This window comes from Synchiropus splendidus, chromosome 12 (assembly GCF_027744825.2).
Source record: "Synchiropus splendidus isolate RoL2022-P1 chromosome 12, RoL_Sspl_1.0, whole genome shotgun sequence".
Lineage (NCBI taxonomy): Eukaryota > Metazoa > Chordata > Actinopteri > Syngnathiformes > Callionymidae > Synchiropus > Synchiropus splendidus.
Window position 1 is genome coordinate 12,361,964 of NC_071345.1, and position 18,391 is coordinate 12,380,354.

General features: G+C 42.8%; 1 protein-coding gene across 1 annotated transcript; it reads right to left on the reverse strand.

Annotated features, from left to right (window-relative positions):
- Positions 1-97: 97 nt before the first annotated feature.
- Positions 98-17,599, reverse strand: rspo3 (R-spondin 3). The gene is made up of 6 exons (XM_053881149.1): positions 16,984-17,599; positions 10,055-10,249; positions 9,823-9,966; positions 9,199-9,345; positions 8,935-9,120; positions 98-1,001 (listed from the first exon to the last, which is right to left on the reverse strand). Exons 1-6 carry the CDS (start codon positions 17,081-17,083, stop codon positions 796-798), a joined length of 978 nt encoding a protein of 325 aa, XP_053737124.1. The 5' UTR covers positions 17,084-17,599; the 3' UTR covers positions 98-795.
- Positions 17,600-18,391: the final 792 nt, after the last annotated feature.

The window sequence follows — 18,391 nt, forward strand, 5'->3', positions numbered from 1 at the left end:
GAACAGGATCTAGTCTACTTTAAAGTTACGCAGATCTGTATTCTGTGTTGTTAAGTAAGCAAGTTGGATCAATGCAGACATGCGTAATTGTGTCTGGGAAAGCATGCCTAACGACCTTTGACCTTTCTAAAAATAACAGGCTTGATACCAAAGTCGCAGATAAAAACAGACGCGGGTACAAACCCAATATAGTTTTATTTGACATACAGGTGCTGTTGGTTTCTAGTTACTGAGAGCACAGACATACAGGGCACATGTTAGGGGTTTTAAAATTCAGTCACTTGTGTTTTAAATTGCAATGAAATGGCAAACTTACTGTCCCTATGAAAATCTGCACCAGAAATCAGGAGGTCTAAAAAAAAAAAAAACATCAGGAACATCAATAATGAACACTTGCTCTAAATAATTTTGTCTACATTCAAAAAACCAAGACACGAAGCTGTCACAGCGTCCCATTAAATAACTCAACATTAAACATCTCAGTCTGTGTGTCTTCTGTCCTCCACACAAAGACACCCCTTTGCTTGTTGTTTTTCAGTACCAACAAAAGTCTCAGCAGCGTCTCTTGCACTTTTCCAAAAGTCTTTCAGAAGTGAAGAAAACATTTGAAGTCCGCGGTGGCGCCGAGCCGTTTGGCTGAATGGGCAACGTCCCACTTGTGCATTGACAGAGTCTTCAAATCATACAGGTAGCAGCATCACCCCTGCAGCGAGGGGCAGAGGGGGAGAACATTAGGTGGAGAAGGCCTGGAGGAGGGGGGGGTTGGAGGTCTTTGACTCGCGAGTGTCCAGGACACTACTGCGAAAGGTCTCCTTGGGGAAGGAGTAGATCTGTGTCGTGGCCTCTGCGATGCCTGTGCTCTGTTTTGTTTCTGCTCTCCTCACGGTCACTGGCGTCTCTCTCCCTGTCCCGCTTTCTCTCCCGCTTCCCCTCTTGGCTCTCCTTATCTTTACGGTTGTTGCGATTCCTCCTTTCTCTTCGGTCAGTCTTCCGCCGTATGCCTGCAGATAAGAGGGTGAGTTGTTAACAAATCAGAAGTCCTCAAAGGGCAGACAATAAAATAATGCATGCATGTGGATCCTTCAGCAAGGACCAAGGGTCAACAATTGACTGGCAAACAAAACAGTAGTTGCTATGCTGTTAACTGGAGTGCCGTAAAAATCACACACAGACAATTGTATTGTTGTATAAGCGGCCAACAATGTTAATCTTTGAGTTGAACAGCTTATGTTTAGCATAGGTCAGTGACTGAACCATGTTCATAATTGCCAATGCTGTAACTATGTTGTAGCCACCTAGTAGTTAAGTTACAAAAAGGAAGATGCTGTTTTTAATTGGATTTATTCATTACGTTTTGGTGTATTGCATCCCTCATCTACTTATTTATTTAAATACAATTTAAGTCTTTCATTTCAGTTCCTTTATTCTGCAGAAATTGCTCAAGTGCATGCTGAAACATGATATTAAAATTGAAAAATAAGAGACGAGAAAAAATGTAAATAAATTAAAACACTTATTAACATATATTTCGAACAGTCAAGTGTTAAATGAACAATAAATCAATTCTCAAAAATGCAACTATAATGTTGATTAATTTCTTTGATATGTGTCATTGTCTTTGTTGTCATTGACTGCTCTGACGTATTGAATTTCCAAATCAAATCGTTGTTACATTATTTCTAGTTTTATGCAATATTGTATTTTTGACGCTAGAGGTCAGTGTTCAACAGCACAACGGCAGCTCCAGAGTCCTAGTTCATCCCCTGAGGGTTCCAACTTGCTACTTATTGCCAATGTTTTGGGTTTTCAGTTTTATCCAACAAGTGAAACCCTTGAATGGCTTCGGGGTTTAATCAGCTTGAGCAACAGCATAAACAAAGCCACGAGTTGTTGGTATGCTGGAGGTTTATCTCGCCTTGAGCGGCAGTTATTGACGACACAACAAGATCTGCCTCACGGAGGTCCGGCTAGTGAAGTCAGAAACTTTTCCCTTCCTTGTGGCGCATGTGTGGACAGACCTGCCGGGCCGCTGGGCTGTGGCTGAGCATGGATTGTGAAACTGCTGAAGTAGACAGTAGGCACAGACGCCGAGCAAGGGAGGAGGAAAGAGATAAAGGCAGAAAAAGAAAGAGTCCTATCTGTCTCCCTCCCGTCCGCTCCGGAGTTCCAGGCCTCCTTCACAGCCAGTTCTTATGAAATAACTTTTACTGAACCAGGCGCTCAAATGAGGATGTTTTAAAGAATTAATGCATACATCAGATACATAAGGAATATGATTTGACCACAGACAAAAGCAAGCAGCCTGTACAGAGGAGTGATGGACTGATGAATGGAGTATTCTGGTCCACTGACTCTCTGGAGGTCGGCCCCCGGCCCTCTATAAACACAGGAAGTCCCCTTTGCTCTCATTGTTGCCTCGCTGCAGACACCATGACTATTTACAAGTTGAGCGTATTAGTCATACTGTAGTTGTAAAGACAGGAGAAACCTAATCCATGCAGAGGTCAGACGATTAGGAGAGTGTTTAACAAAGCGCTGGACGTGTCTACGTTGGAGATGAGTCTGACAGCCGCAGCGTAAACTGTGTTGACAAGTGTTTAATGGACCTCCACAGAGACACCTCTGCCAGTTCTGGAACAGCCAGTCGATGTTAAACTCCAGGCCAAGTTTTAATGAATAATGTCTGCCAGGGAAAATTACAGGAACTAGAGAGGCTGATGTGACACATCGTCCATGGATGCGCTGCATCTCCACTCATCATAGCAGAGCACCATTAGTAAGAGCAAACTCTGTTGTGAAACCGATGTCGGTTACTGCATTTAATGAGTATTTCCGTTTGTGTTTTGTCTTATACACTATGAGTAAGAGTGTCAACTTTGCTTATACTTTCATGTCTGGCCGAGGGGCCACATGCTGCCCTTTGCCTGTAGTTATCCGGCCCTAGAATGGTCTGTAAAAATCCCACATTTTTGTTGAATTTAGTCACTCTATTTTAAGAATTTCTGATTTCTGATTCATCATTTAGATTCTTAATATGACTGAGTCCATTTCTTTGTTATCAGTCTTAAATGTGGATCTCTTTCTTTAATTTATTTTTTAACTTTCTTTTAAAACAATGTGGCACATATTTACATGTTTTTTGAGCTCTTCTTTAAAAAAAAGAAAACATTTAAAAAAAAATTATCCTGAAATAAGTTCAGTTCTTTGATATTGTCGACAAATAAATACAATGAAAATATAAATAAATATATTCTAATTCATTCCCCATCACAACAGTTATATAATATGGCCCCTTGTGAAATGTATTTGCCCTTTTTGCCCTTTTTGCCACTTTTTGCGCATACACTCCAGCTTCCAAATTCACCTTCGAATTCGCCTTCATTTTATTTATTTATTTATTTTTTTTGAAGGGATCATATCTACACCTGCTAACTGCTGCATAACTTCATTATTCTTGCCTTGCAAAGAGGTCTATTCACTTTCCTCATACAAAATTACACAGAAAAATAATTTTTTACTGCAGTAGTAAAATTCTCTATTTGTCATTCTCATTTTTAAAAATTCTACTTCTACTTATTAAACCTGAGATATTTCTAAATGATGACCATGTTTTTTCTTCCCATGGTGGCATAATCTGTTTGTGATGGAATGATAAAGCTTCATGAAGCTTCATGAAGGTTGGCAATCTTTTTCTGCGTCCAGTAGGTGGCACCCTCAGTTAAAAAAAAAGATGTTGGTTCATGAAAGTAGGTTTCCCAAAGCTGAAGATTATAGACCAGCGCACCATCTAGCAAAAATATGGACTTCATGAAGCGTCATCTCCAGCTTCATCATCTCTACAGCTACATCTTTCCGATTCAGACTAAAAAAACGAACTCCAAGAATGTTTCATGTTTCTCATGAAGGCACTGTTTAACTAAATAAATATCAATTCAGCAAATCTAGCTTCTTGTACTGTGTACGCACCACTCACAAAGCAATGGTGTGAAAAGATGATGTCACTGATTTCAATACTAACATCACATTAAAAGATCCAGGATGTCAGTGGATGAACGCGAGTCTAAACCAAACTACGCCGGCAACATTATGGTGTAAGCCAATCAAACGCGAGAGCGAGGGCACTGAGGGTAAGGGGAAGTGTGTTTAATTGTGTGGGTGCACGCGTCCATCCTTTTGTGTTTTTTATGGTGGCACATCCTCAGTGGCGGGTGTTATGTCGTCCGGAGAGCTTTTGGCGGGAGCCATGCTGGGATTAAAGGCTATGAACTGTCCTACAAATGGAATGCATGTCTCATAGCTCCAGGATGTCATGATGGGGGTACACTGAGAGCGTGGGTGTGTGACTGTAATGATTCTTTTACTGAACAACTGGAGACATACGCTAGTATTTTTATGATTCAAATGTTTTCCTTGTACTGGCAAACAAGTCTAAAGAGGCCACACTTACATCTGAGGAAGTCAATACTGTAAGTGAATCAAGTGCCTGTGTGTGGGGGCGTGTGTGTGTGTGTGTGTGTGTGTGTGAAGGAGTTAGAGGCAGCTTAGCTTTGCAGGGGGCGCTCAGTATATCCGGCTCCATAGATAGAGGGGTGAACTGCAGGTCGATGGAAGGACAAATTAGCCTGCGTTAACTTGAGAGAGAATTCGGCGAATGAGAACGTGTGTGTAAACATTCGCAATCCTGAAGCTGGAGATAACAATGCAGAGGCTGCCAAGTCTCTGACTCTGAAAATATGTGTTTCTTTCAAGGTCTTAGCGGACACAATTAGCCACATGCATCATACAGAGAACTTTTGAAAAATATGCATTAGCATTCTCAGTGACACTATTTCCATAAAGGTTCTCCTAAAAACTCTACTAGTAAAAATCTGTTTATTGACCGACACAACACAAGATGTACTGACTTTGAAGTGCAAACACGAATCCACTCTTATCAAATTCTCTCCCATCTGTGTCACTTTTCCAGTTGTGTCAGGTTTTAAGTCAAGTTCTTGACATTTATAAGCCCAGGAAAACAGCCTGTCGTGTGCAAAACTACTAAATCTATGTGTTTTGATGTCAACACGTCTAATATTTGGTGCTATTTAATTCAGTAGTGAATGACACCTATTTATACAAAGCTCTTGTGGTCCAGATAAATTGACTGTGCAGTCTTGGTCTAGCCTCAGGCTTATGTTTGTCAAATAGTTCTAGTGCCGAGACACTGCAGTCAGGTAGAGCTTTTGTATACAAGTAGAACTACTATGAAGTATCAAGAATGAGGTGTTATAATTCTTTTCCAACCAATCACACCACTAGTAATCGTCTGCCAACATAAAATGAACTCATCTGATCCATTGTAATACTATGAATGTAACAGATCGGGACTGAGGACTTCAGTGTAGCTTCTATTTTCCACTAGCTTTGTCGGGTTTAATTTGCTAGCGGGCAGAATTCCTACAAACAAAAAGCTTTAAAATAAGTTGGTATATTTTTTAAAAGTTATTTTTTTTACACAAATCATTGGAGCAAAAATGGAGTTATGTAACCAGAAAATCTCGATTACTGCCTCCTACTTGAATGATCAGAAGCCGTCTTTGGAATGGGCGACTAAATTTGACCCAAAAGTAGCTTGTTGCCACTGCAGTTACGTAGCCGGACGATTGGCGCTGTAAATCTGGCGACTAGAATCTTATTTCCTCAAAACAGGATCAGCACAGTGCACCCCTCTCTCTGGACCTTCTCAGCTCCACACTGTCCAACTCATACTTCTCCATGACCTGAAGCGAGTAAATGCGTCAGAAGAGGGGAAAAACGTTAAAGAAATGAAGGAGAAACAGAAGTGTGAAAAGTGAGCAAATACCTGCATAAGCACTGCGGAGGAGGAAAGTGATGTAGCGAGGAGAGGAGAGGGGGAGGAGAGGGCAGTGCAAAAGAGGAGGGAAGGAAGAGGAGGAGGATGTATCAGTGTCAGAGGGCTGCAAGAGGATTACCGGGGGCTCTCCGAGGTCGGACCACTGACCCCCTAGCGTGTGCAGAACGTAAACAACCATGAGAGGATGCGCCAAAACAGATAATTAGCTCTCATTCACCGCAGAGGCTCCCAGAGCAGGGGCCACTGGGTAATCACTCACAGGCCAAACTAGATAAACAGGTAGAGCCTGCTTTCTTCTTTTCCCTCTCTCCCTCTTATTACATGTGTATGATACCGTAATATATTGCAAAACAAACTAGAATCCCCGGGCCATATATTCTCACTGCCAGGGCGAAACATATTGACAATGGTCCCACAGAGTCACACAGAAGTCCATGCTGCATGATAGGATTTCATTGGATCAAAATGGCGGCCACCTGTGGGATTTCCCTCACGCCACAGACAGCACGTCACCTTACTGTTCCCCAGAAAAAAATGGGTGGCACTCCATTACTTTCAGCGCTTGGAATCCTAGTCCATGTCACTGGGTATAAATAGTACCTCATGTGATCATGTGCTTGACTCATGGTGCCACGTTTTTGGCGGCATTTGGAGTGTCAACATTGGACGCACTTGTCAAGACCTTGAATGTGCTGCTCTTTTATGCCCATATTGTGTTTTTCTTTCCTCAATATTATTCCCTTACATATGGTATGTAACTCTTTTGGCTTTTAAAATGTTGTTGATATCAATGAGCTCATTGGTACTGAGGATAGCTGTAACTTCTCTGCACTCACTTGCAGAGCAAAGAATACGATTCCCCTCTATTTAGCTTCAAGTGTTTCGTGGATCCAGATCAGGCATGGGCAAACTATGGCCCGGGGGCCACATGCGGCCCGTTAAATGTTTTAATCACGGCCACCGAACTTGAAAAAATTAAATGAATAAACCTTGTTAATGTTGTATTTTCCATACAATACTGATGTTTTCCCACTAGACGGCGTACTGTCGATACATTGGCTTGGTTGAGGTGAAGCGTTGGCCTATCACCGTATTTTACGCACTATAAACCGCACTGGAATATAAGCAGCACCCACTAATATTAAGGAGGAAAATTGATTTTGTTCATAATAGCAAAGGCCAGGAAACATCTGCCTGGGGGCGAGTTTATAAAAGAAAATATGGTGGAGACAACAGGTATTTTGTGCCCGGAGAGCAAAGACAAATTTGAGAAAATCAGCTTAACACGACGGACTGTGACTTGACGTGCAGAACTAATAGATGAAGATATCACCACACATTCACATTGTACTCTTTAGCACTGGATGAAAACAATGGCATCTAAGACACTTCTCAGCTCCTCATTTTTATCCCAGGTAGCAACGACACTTTTGAAATAACGGAGGAGTTTTTGACAATGGAGTCCCTGAATGGACGAACACGAGAAGAGGACTTGTTTGACCAGGTGTCAGCTGTCATCGAAAATGCGAAGCTTCCTTGGAGTAAGCTTGTCAACATCACCATCCCAAGATGTGTATTTTTTTTTCCAATGAGGTGGGTTTACCAAAGCACTCCGTCCAGCTGCTCCTGGTCCGGCCCCTTTGTCAAATGTTAGAACCCATTGTGGCCCACGAATCAAAAAGTTTGCCCACCCCTGATCCATATGGTAACTCTGAAAACCATACCCAAATCACCTGTTCTTTCAATGAAGCCCATTGTTTTTAGTTACTTCGTCCAACATGATTGACAGTTAAAGGCAGACGATCACATAACCTGCTGCACGTGGTCATAATGGACACTCACTCACTGTTATTTTTGTCACCGTCTCCTTTCCTTCTTAATATCGCAGCCCCTATGTCTCACCCATCAGCAGAGCTGTCGACCATACTAAAGTCTCGGCACCGACTTGACTGACTGGGATGCGCCGACAGAGAGCTTACATGGGGGTGGTGAGGGGGGGGACACTGTTTTCTTTGGTGGGTGAGGGAGTGTGTGTAGAGGATGAGGACAGGGGAATGGATCAGCGGAGAGATACAGAAATTGAAACACCAAGATAACAGTGGTAACGGAGGGCACACTGAGGAATTCAAAAGTTCCTGACTTGTGACAACTGCTTAGTGTGTGTGTGTGGGTAACTTTACAGAAAGTGTGTCTGAAGTTGAGATTGTACATGGGTGAGTGTGTGTGTTGGCAGCTGTGGGGATAAACCAATACTGATCCCCTGGTCGCCGCGTGCCTCCCAGGGGGAGGATGTTGATGTTGAGCTGGCTGTTTCTGTTCCAGAGCTTTTCTGCTGCATCACACACGTACGGAAACACAGACACACACTGTGTTTGTTCTGTAAATGTGAGGCCCCGAGGGGCTGGATCTCAGCCTCCCCTCATACCCCGTCTGCGATCTGTCATTTAACACTACGAAGCCTAGGCGAAAAAACATCCAGCCGTAGCCGCCGACCACCTCGGTAACCACACGCTCGCAGTGTACACATCGCACAAAGCCATGGTAAATAGCCACACCGCACTGTGGGCTTTTACGCAGAGACAAGAGTGACTGAAAGCAGTTTTCACTTTGTTCATTAGACAATGATCACGCTATTGCCCGTTTACTAGGAGCAGAGAAAAACCTTTTTTACTGTTTAAAAATCCAAAGAGGCCACATGGGAAAACACACAACAAAAACCATTGCAACATCGCACATGTGTGTTCCCCCCACTATCCACACTCTAACCACAATGACAATCCTCTGAGTAAACAGTCCTCAGCGGAAGAATGACTCGCTCTGATTGTACAAGCAGCGACGTCTGGAATTCATAGAGGGTTCAATTTGTGCCATGTGTCGCAGATACAAAGTTGGGAGAGAGTGTGATGGGTCAGCAGCGAGGACACGGGGAAATCTGCCCTGTATCCACTTTTCTAATTGAAGTTTTGACAACTTAAGCTCTGATGATGGATCACGAGGATTTAGGGACAGAGCTTGGCACAGATAAATGCGAACCGCGGGGACTGCTTCCTCGCGTTCTTCTTCTCAGTGTGTGTATTTACCTGGACATTTTCTTCTCTTCACCAGACACTCCTTGATCTCAGAGATGTCGGGGCACGGCTTGCCAAACGGAGATGGGTACTGCTGGACCTGCCTCGTGCGGGTCTCCTGACCCCGCTTGAAGCCACAGGTTCTGCCGGAGCGAGAGCAGGGACTCCACTCGCTCCACTCCCCCACCTCACAGTGAACTGTCGTGCAGATTCGGGATAGGATCATCGGTTTCTGGCTTAAACAAGAAAAGGTCTCTTAAGTCTGTACTGACTGACCTTGAGGGGTGCACTCCATGAGTTTGTCGCTGGGCTCAAAGTCGTCTGGACACACGTGGTGGCACCTTCCATTGAGCTGGTACAGGCCCGCCCGGCACCTTGTACACGTCTCACTATTCACGCAAGATTCACAGTCGGCAGGACACTCTGCAGACACACAAGTTAAACAATTCATTCCACAATCTCTTGTTGTGAGTAAAAAATGAATTTATGAGTTAAATCCAACACATCTTTCTTCTCGGAATCTGGAAATAGCTCTGTCTCTTCATCCACACACTGTTATGCAGTGCTGGAGTCTACTTGTACTTAGTACATTCATGAGTTGTGGCCAATGATGTGCTTGTTCATAGCTCAAGTTTATATTGTATAGGTGTTGTGAGATTCGCCTTATGTCCTCCTGAGGGAGAGCTGCAACTGGAGGTGCACGAAGAGCATTCCAAAATAGCGTCTAACTTGCTTATACCAAATGGGAACTTATTACATATGATTTTAAGGTCCTCATACAGTGACAGTAGGTTGTTTTAAATCAGGTTTTGAGCCAAAAATCTCAAGTGGTTTACCTGCAGAAAGAAGTTCATTCAGTCTGATTTGAACAACAAGCAAGTGAAGCCTCTCCACACTTACTGAGAACACACTCTCTGTGTGCGTCGCTGCGGACCAGCCCGTCAGGGCAGCTCTCCTGGCATTTACCCAGGTGAAGGTAGAACCCCGGTCGACAGCGCGTGCAGAAGTTCTTGTTGAAACAGGAGTCACACTCCGACCTGCACTCTGACAGAGAACCAGACAACCAGTGTTAAATTGTTCCTAACAGTGTGTGTTTTAAATATACAACGTGTGGGAGCATCCGGGTGCTTACTTGTGCAGGTGTTTCTGTCTGGAGAGCGAGTGCCGTAGAAGCCTGGAGGGCAGGACGTCATGCACACCCCGATCTGCTTCATCCCGATCCTCTCCAGGTGCATGAAGAAGCGCGGCCTGCAGGACAGGCACCCATTGTAGTCAGAGCAGGTCAGACAGCCGCCCTGCTGGCACCCCGAGCTCACACCAGAGATCTCTGTTAACACAAAGAAGTCTGTTAGAGCAGTGGATTTTTGCTTATACACAGAGTGCTGTCAAACCAAAGTGCAGTTGAACTGGATGACTACATGGTGGATAACAAAATGCCAGAAAGAACACATACGCTCTGCATGAATCACACACCAAATTCAAAGCAGGAGACGGGGTAAGAATCATATTTGACTCATGATACTTCTGTTTTTATGGACCACTTATAATGAATAAATATTTAACGTTGAACCATTTGCCAAATCCATCCAAATTTCTGCTCTTCCAACACAAATATTTCTACCATTTAATAGAACAATTCATGCTTAAACATGGTGATTTCTCATTTGCAGAGCAAGAAGTGTCTATATTACTTTATAAAACCATCAGTTGGATGCAAGACGCGTTTCATTTCATTTCGGCACCACGTCTTGGACGTCTCGAAACAGGTTGCACTCACACGCCCTAAACTCACCTCCCCGATAAAAGGAAAAAGTGGGGTATTTAAAATTATTTATTTGTGCAGCATTGAAGCCCTGCTGTCACATGATACATATTTAGCCCTTTCAGACTGGGATTAAATATATAATTAAATAATCATGTATGTTAGATTACGTCTGTGTTTGCAAATGCAAGACAATTCCAGAACACGGATGTGACAGACACCAACAATAGAGCATCCTTTTTTGTATTTCAACACTAACAGATCCTCTGGTCAGTTCTCTGACCTGAAGCTAACACTGCCTCTCATACATGGATCCAGCAGGCTCCTGTGGAGGAACACAGCCTCAGACTTGGAGGTCGTCTCCACACATCCAGTGCCACATACTGAAGTAGCTCACACCTAATAATGACCATCATCCACTATTGAAAAGTCAACATCAAGAACCAAAACACCAGTTATTCTTCCCACTGCACTCATGATCCTTACACAAGGTGAATGAAGATCTTCTGAAGTCCCTGTCTCTTACTATAAGTGGAGAGACAAAGGTAGCCACACACAAGACGACAATCCATTTTGCGGTACCATTTACTCGCAGACAACACTGAATGGCATATATACATGTATATATATATATATAACATATATATATTGAGAGCTGCGTCTCGAGTCATCTCTCCTCCCCAACAGTGGTTCTTCATAGTGATGGGCTAATGACGCTTCATGAAACAAGTGTCCTCATATACAGAGCCCACTAGATGCTGCACTCTGCTCATAAATGTTTAGATTTGAACAACCATTTTAATGAAACCTCAGATTTCACACCAAGGGTGTCACCAACTGAGCTTTGAAACTGTTTCATGAAGCCCCATTAGCCCATCACTAGTCCTTGAATCAAGCTTGCTGTCCTGCTCCCGTGCGTGTGAACAAAAAGCCCTTATGATTGAAGCCTTCATTCACCTGAAGACTCACTCGCTGGCCCAAGCCAACCAACACAGCACAAGTTACATGTTGACAAAAACAATGGTTGGGGTTACGATGTGTGAGGAGGCGACACATGCAACCCATCGTCACTCCCATGGCATAATATATTGACTTAGGGAAAGTAGACTTTTGCATTCAATACTGATGACAAAGGCAGCCTTCAGCATTGCATGTTGATGCATTAGATTACCAATTTAACACGTAAAAAGATGGAGGTTTGAGTTAGGTATCCATTGAACCATCCCCCGAAACACCTATGCTGAAGAAGGCTGCCTTTGTTGTCAGTATAGTATGTAAAATGTCACGTCCGCACTGTTCCGTTCATTCTTGTATTTCCTCCGTGTTCTATGTCGTGCTTTTATTTTGCTACTCTCGGTTGTTCTTGTTTCCTGTTCCTCCTTTCTCTCCAGCTTCACGGGCAACACATCTGGCATTCATTCCCTGATCAAGCCTTCCAAGAATATGAACCCATCAACGCCAGTTCCTGTTGCCAGATGGTTGCTTCTCGTTCCGTTACGGTAACTCGATCAATGCTTCCATGCTCTCGATTTCCTCCCTGACCTTTTTGTAGATTTTCTCTGTGCGCTCGATTCCCTGTTCAGCCGCCTCCTTTAGTTCCTCGTTCCTCCTTGCTCCGTTTCTGTATCTCCACTTTGCCGTTCAGCCCGCATGTGAGCAGTTTTATAGTCTCACTTTTCATTTCTCTCTCCGACGTAGTTTATTCCTGTGTGTGTCTTTCTCCACCACCGAGCGCCTTCTGTTTATTGCCGCCTCGTGAGCTTAACTCCAAGGGTGTTTTGCGTTCTCCCAGTTTTAGGCTTGAATTCTAATTCGCCTCTCTTGTGTTCTCAGATTCTTCCCCAGTCCCTACGTGTTGTTCCTGGTCCGCGTTCTCGCGTCTTTTGTTATCATTACTTGTCTGTCTGTTTATTATCTATTCTTCGATTAAATCTCTTTAATTTAATCTCGTCTACAGTGCCTTCGGTTGACTGGTACTTCCTGCACTTGGGTCCATCCTTCCGAAATCATGACATAAAAGTGTACTTTCCCAATGCCATGGGTGTGAGGATGGGTTGGGTGACTCACTTCACATGTTGCTGCTTGCTATGTACAGAATACCTATATGACCATGAGCTTTTTTCAAGGTGCTGACATTGCTAAATTGTGAATGATCAAGACATTCTCACGTTGATGGCGTAGTAAACTGGCAATCGAAATGTGGACTTTCACAACCAAAGTATATCCAGAGAAAAAACCATGAAAACAAGCTCATGATCATATGAGGTAGTAGATATACCAAGTAGCATGACACTGAACATTAGCAGCCGAATGTTAAGGAGCACCGCCCCTTTACTTTAACCATTCTAGAATCTTTTTATATTTTACGTGCTGAAGCTCTTGTTGTGGCATGAGAAAAGACAATGTACTAGCCACCCAACAGGTGGCAGTGTTTCCCTGCATGCTCTGCCCTCCAAATGACCTCAAGAACAGATGTTACCTGACCGTGTGAGGCTACCTGACGTAGATTCACCCAAGAAAATGACATTTTATCAGCAAACTTTGCCGCATCTGACGACTGGAACTCCTCCACAACCAAACTCCAAACAGGATCGATGTCAGGCTTCGAAGAGTTACATGTATACTGAGAACCTGAGCCTCGGATGAGGGCCTCTCGGCCATGCGGCAGGATGCCACACCAACGCTTCCAGGGAACACAGACGTACAGCCTTCTCTAAATACATGAACCATGTCGACCAAATAATCCACGGCCCCTTCCAGACGAGCTGCTATTCCAACTGGAATAGCCTTTTATGCCAGGGCTTCAAACTGCCCTAATTCCTCCTCTCCTGAGCCAATATAGCTGCCAGCGGACAATAGATCATTAAAATGGTGTTTGAAATATCTTGACACTCTTTACAACTGCTGTCCATTTGCCCGCGCTGGATCCTGCCAAGCTGCCCTGATTCACAGTAGTCAGAAGCAGGAATTTTGGCGGAAGACTCGCTCTTGCACCCCGTCTTGCATATCACACCAACAAAGTGAGATATGAATAAACATACGCACAAGCCTGGAATCACGCAGGCAGATGTTTTGCGGCAGAAATATGCAATAAAAGCGATGTGATCTGGAATTTCATCCGAGCTGCTAATTCATCTTGTCTGAGCCGTGCATGAGTTCAGCGTTGGCGTGAGCGCTTTCTTCTCACTCTGACGTAAATACAGATGGAAATCCATCCATCTCTGTCGTACGGCTTCATCGGTCTTGTAGCGTGACTCACAGCAACTTCTGCACTTCACACCCTGAAGTCCTCTTTACATCATCGCCGACAGGAAGCAAGAATCCTGGCCTCAGGCTTCGCCCGGTCGACTGACTGGTCAACGACCTCCAGCCATCTCTGTGTCCTTCTCCTCTCTGTGTTCTCATTCATTCAACAGACACTGTCTTCATCATGTGACTCAACCATTTTATCAGACTCAAATTCAATGGTCATGTTTTACATGATCTTAGCCGGACATATGTAACATCTGACATACCGTGTCAATATCTGGTCAACATTGTAACTCAGTTGCTGCAACAACTGTGAGATGGAAATTGTTGAAATTGTAGAAAATTATTTGAATTCATGTTTGCCTGATCGAATATGGATATTCATTGTGTCTCTCATATTAATACGTCAAAATGCTGGCATCACCACTTCCTATCTTTGTGTGAATTCCTTTACTTTTATGTTGATTTAACATACTTTCGGATTCTTTTTGAAAAGCACAGAAACAGGGGTCTCCAGTCCGTCACATCAGTTCTGCTACTTCTAGGTTTTGGACCGTAGAGGGCTACACATCGCTATAACAAGAGATAACTACAAAATGCCACCCAATCTTGAGACGGGTTTGGAACCTTCTGGTTTTGATGTCTCATTGCATCTTATTCTTCAATCATTCAATCAAACATTATTCTTATTACAACACTGCAGTATCTACAATGTTTTGTTTTCATTCTTATTACTATGTAAAGCCGGGATCATGTAATAATTGTCAGAATGTTCTGACTTCAAAGTCTGATGCTTTCATTGATCCACATAAATAAACAGAGACATTTCATGGTACATTTATATAGACATGCATTTTCATCTATGTATCCCATTGCATGTACCTGCCCACAATTTCATTATACTTTCCTTCGAAACGGATGACTGAAATCTAATTACAGACCCATATAACATGGGAACAAACATGGATATCGAAGAATGAAATGTCGACATGACGTTAAAGGGTAAAATATTTCAAATTCGGGAGGAGATGTGAATGTTTTCCTATGCTTTTCGTCTTTTGTTTTTCTAGCCTCATTGTTATTTATATTGTTTCTCTTCAGCCACTTCAGCATAGCAACAACAACAACAACAACAACAACAATAATCATCATCATCTGTTATTTATATTGAAATTAAATCTAATATTTACAAATCCTGCACAGAATTTTTTTCCCATCATGCTTTAAGGAAATGTTGGCCACTTTCTTCATGACATTTAGTCATATTAATTTTGTAAACATGTCTTTTGGATTCCTCCTTTTAAATATTATTACATCTGTTAAGCAAAACTGACTCATTCTGACAGTATATTTTCTTATTATTTAATCATTTCTTGTTGCATAAGGTATTTTTATTTTCCATATTCAGCAACTTTTGGCCGAGGTTGTACGTCAGTGCTCGCTCTACTATGCGAAAAACATAATATTAATAATAATATAGTATTTACAAAGGAGTTGCAGAATCTGTTATTATTAAAAAATAATTACTGTCTTGGCTTTCGAAAAATAAAATGATACGCTTAAAACCATCATGACAATATTTGTTAAAACAGATCCCAAAACACTGGAAGAAAATCACCTAAATATCACCAGAAATGATAAAAATCTCTGTACAACAAGTGCCTTGTTTTGCCGTATTTCTATGCTAGCATTTAGCATTTAGCTTCACTTGAGCTTCAGAACACAAACCAGGAATGAACAACTCTTGAATCTTCGACATTAACCAGATGAAATGAATATGATTAAAAAAAAGAAGAAATTCTCCTACATATTTAAGGTTCTTTCCACATTCTGGAGAGCAGATGAGAGCAGATATGCGAGAGGAATAAAAGTGAGCGGAGGGAGGTTTCGGCCACAGGTGGCAGGGATAAAAACATCACTCCTCCGCTCTATTATTGTTGATCACAGACAGTCTGCTGCCACGCTGGCAGGAGATACACGGAATATTCCACTTATCACCGCTCCTCTTAGTCACAGGACACATCTGGAGACCCTCGGAGATAAAGCGTGTGGAGGAGAAATGAGAAAGAAGACTTTATTGATACATATTTCACGTCGTCAGAGATAAGATGGAGGATAGAAATACAACTGGAGAATGTTTTCCCCGCCGAGTATTCTGCCTAAGACTGTTTCTGCTGAACAATAAATGTGATTTAAATGGATCGTACAGTGGAGATAAGACCCTGGTATTTGCATTTGTGGGAGTGCCAGACAGTTTCATGACGAAATTGAAAGAATCATTCCAGAAGATTGCAGCGTTAACTATTGTGATGTATTTATTAAGGCGAGACAATATGTTCTCTTTATCAAGATTTGGATTTCTCCAGCATGTTTTTGAGCTAAAATGGCTGTTAACTATTTTATTTTAGGACACAGACTTGCATTTCTACTGACTTGCGTTTGAGTTCTCGTTTTCCATTTGTGAAGTACGCACACAAAAAAGCTAAATATTCCTATGAATTACAAAACAGATCTATTAAATCTCTACAAACGTCAGATTGAACTCCATGAACTTGTACTGCACAGAGTGGAATATTCTTAAGTCGGAATTCCGTCAATTGTCACTGACAGTTGTTCGATGCACATCAGCGAGGATCGAGGTCTCGGTCTTCGATTTTCGGTTTATAGCGGCGCGGAATTGACGTTATTTCAACGGAGGTGTAATCCCTCCTTTGGCCACTAGCGGGCAGCGCAGGCGACAGAACGGAGGCTTCAGGTGTCCGCCAGTTCAATTCGATCTCCAATTAACGGAGCGGCGCACAGTGAAACTGGAGCTCAGGTCCATGTCAGCTGACCTGGTAGCCGTATTAAAAACGCAAAGTAAAGCAATAAAATAGACGATTTTAATGCGGGGGAGTATGAGAATAAAGCCCCAAATGAAGCGACATCGTCGCGTAAATATCCACACCAAGACAAATCGCTTCAAAGTTTTGGTTTAAACGGGAGCTTGCGCGCTTCTGCGTTATCTCAGCAGCGCGCTCTGCTGCGTGTTAGCGCCAGACTTTACTCACGTTTATGTTGCCGGTGTCTGGAGCTGCTGTGCTGCTGACATCCAGTGTATTCCATGCCGTGCAAGATGATCAAAACAAAGGAGATCAGTTGTAATTGCATAGTAGCCCACGGATGAAGCCGCCAATGTTCACCGAAACACTTCTCCACTCAGAGTCTCCTGACGCGCTGCCTCTCACTGAGGCAGATGGCTGGGGATGGATGCTTCCTAAAACGTGCCGGACCCGGGTGACATGCTGTGGTGATACACATCGGGCCATTGATTGATGAAACTCGTTTGTATAATCATCCTTCAGAAGGTCTGTGTTCGCGTCAGACCGAGTCAGGACTCCTTTATCCGTGATGCAAATATGACCATTCCCTCCGATATGATCTCTCAAATAAGGCAAAAAACGTTGCGTAAAATTCCTCCAGAGCTTTCACGCCACCGGTCCTGCTCCTCTGCTGCGCCGTGGATCCAGTTGTCCGCTTCCCTCTAGCATCCACAGAAGCCCACCAGAGCAAGAATTACATCAGAAGAAGAAGAAGAAAAGGCACCAGAGGAGCAAAGAAATACAATTTTAAAAATGGCACAAGTTAAAAGTTTGCCCGAGCGTGGAGCGCGCGACGTTTCACTCCTCTGCCTGAAACTCAAGTGCGCTTTTACGCACTGAAACTCATTCACTCCCTCCTGCCGACCCGCTGATGACTTCACCTCCCTGCACCCCCAACCCGTTTCTGTCCTATGTTAGTTTATTTAGAGCGAAACCCCCCGCGTTACAGAGCGAGAGAGAGAGAGAGAGAGAGAGACGCTGGAGTTATTTCAACGCTCTCTGACATTGTTCCTCCAGCAAATGTCGACAGAGTTGACTTAAGATTTAAAGTTCATTGCCGTGGGAGACAGACATAAAAAAAGAAGAAAAAAAATTGAATTATACGGATGCATGCGTTTTTAGCAGCACTCCCACATTTTACTTGATTTAAATTATTTTTTATTATTATTTATTCTAATCAACAACGTAGAAACGCTTTATAATGTAAACAAATTTTTATCTAAAAGGCAATTAGTCTAATATACATAGAAGTCATAATACATAAAAGTCATGCCTTAAGTTTCTGAGTCAAGAAATGATGTTTCAAAGGAGACTCTTATAAGAGTATAGTTTAATTCTTCATTGCTGCTTACCTTGGTTTTGCAACCTGATAGAAAGGATAAAGTAAATTATTATATACCTAAGATGAAATTGTGTTTTTGAAGGTTTATTTGTGATTTTCCAGCTTTTTTTCTCCCAGTACAATTTACTTTTTTGTTAAGAGCAGTGGCGCAGGAGAAAGGAGTCACCACGCAGCCATGAGCGTCGCCTGGAAGTTGGTGGTTCTTGGGGATTTCAAAGTAGCCGGATAATTCAGGAAACATACTTTGTAAAACAA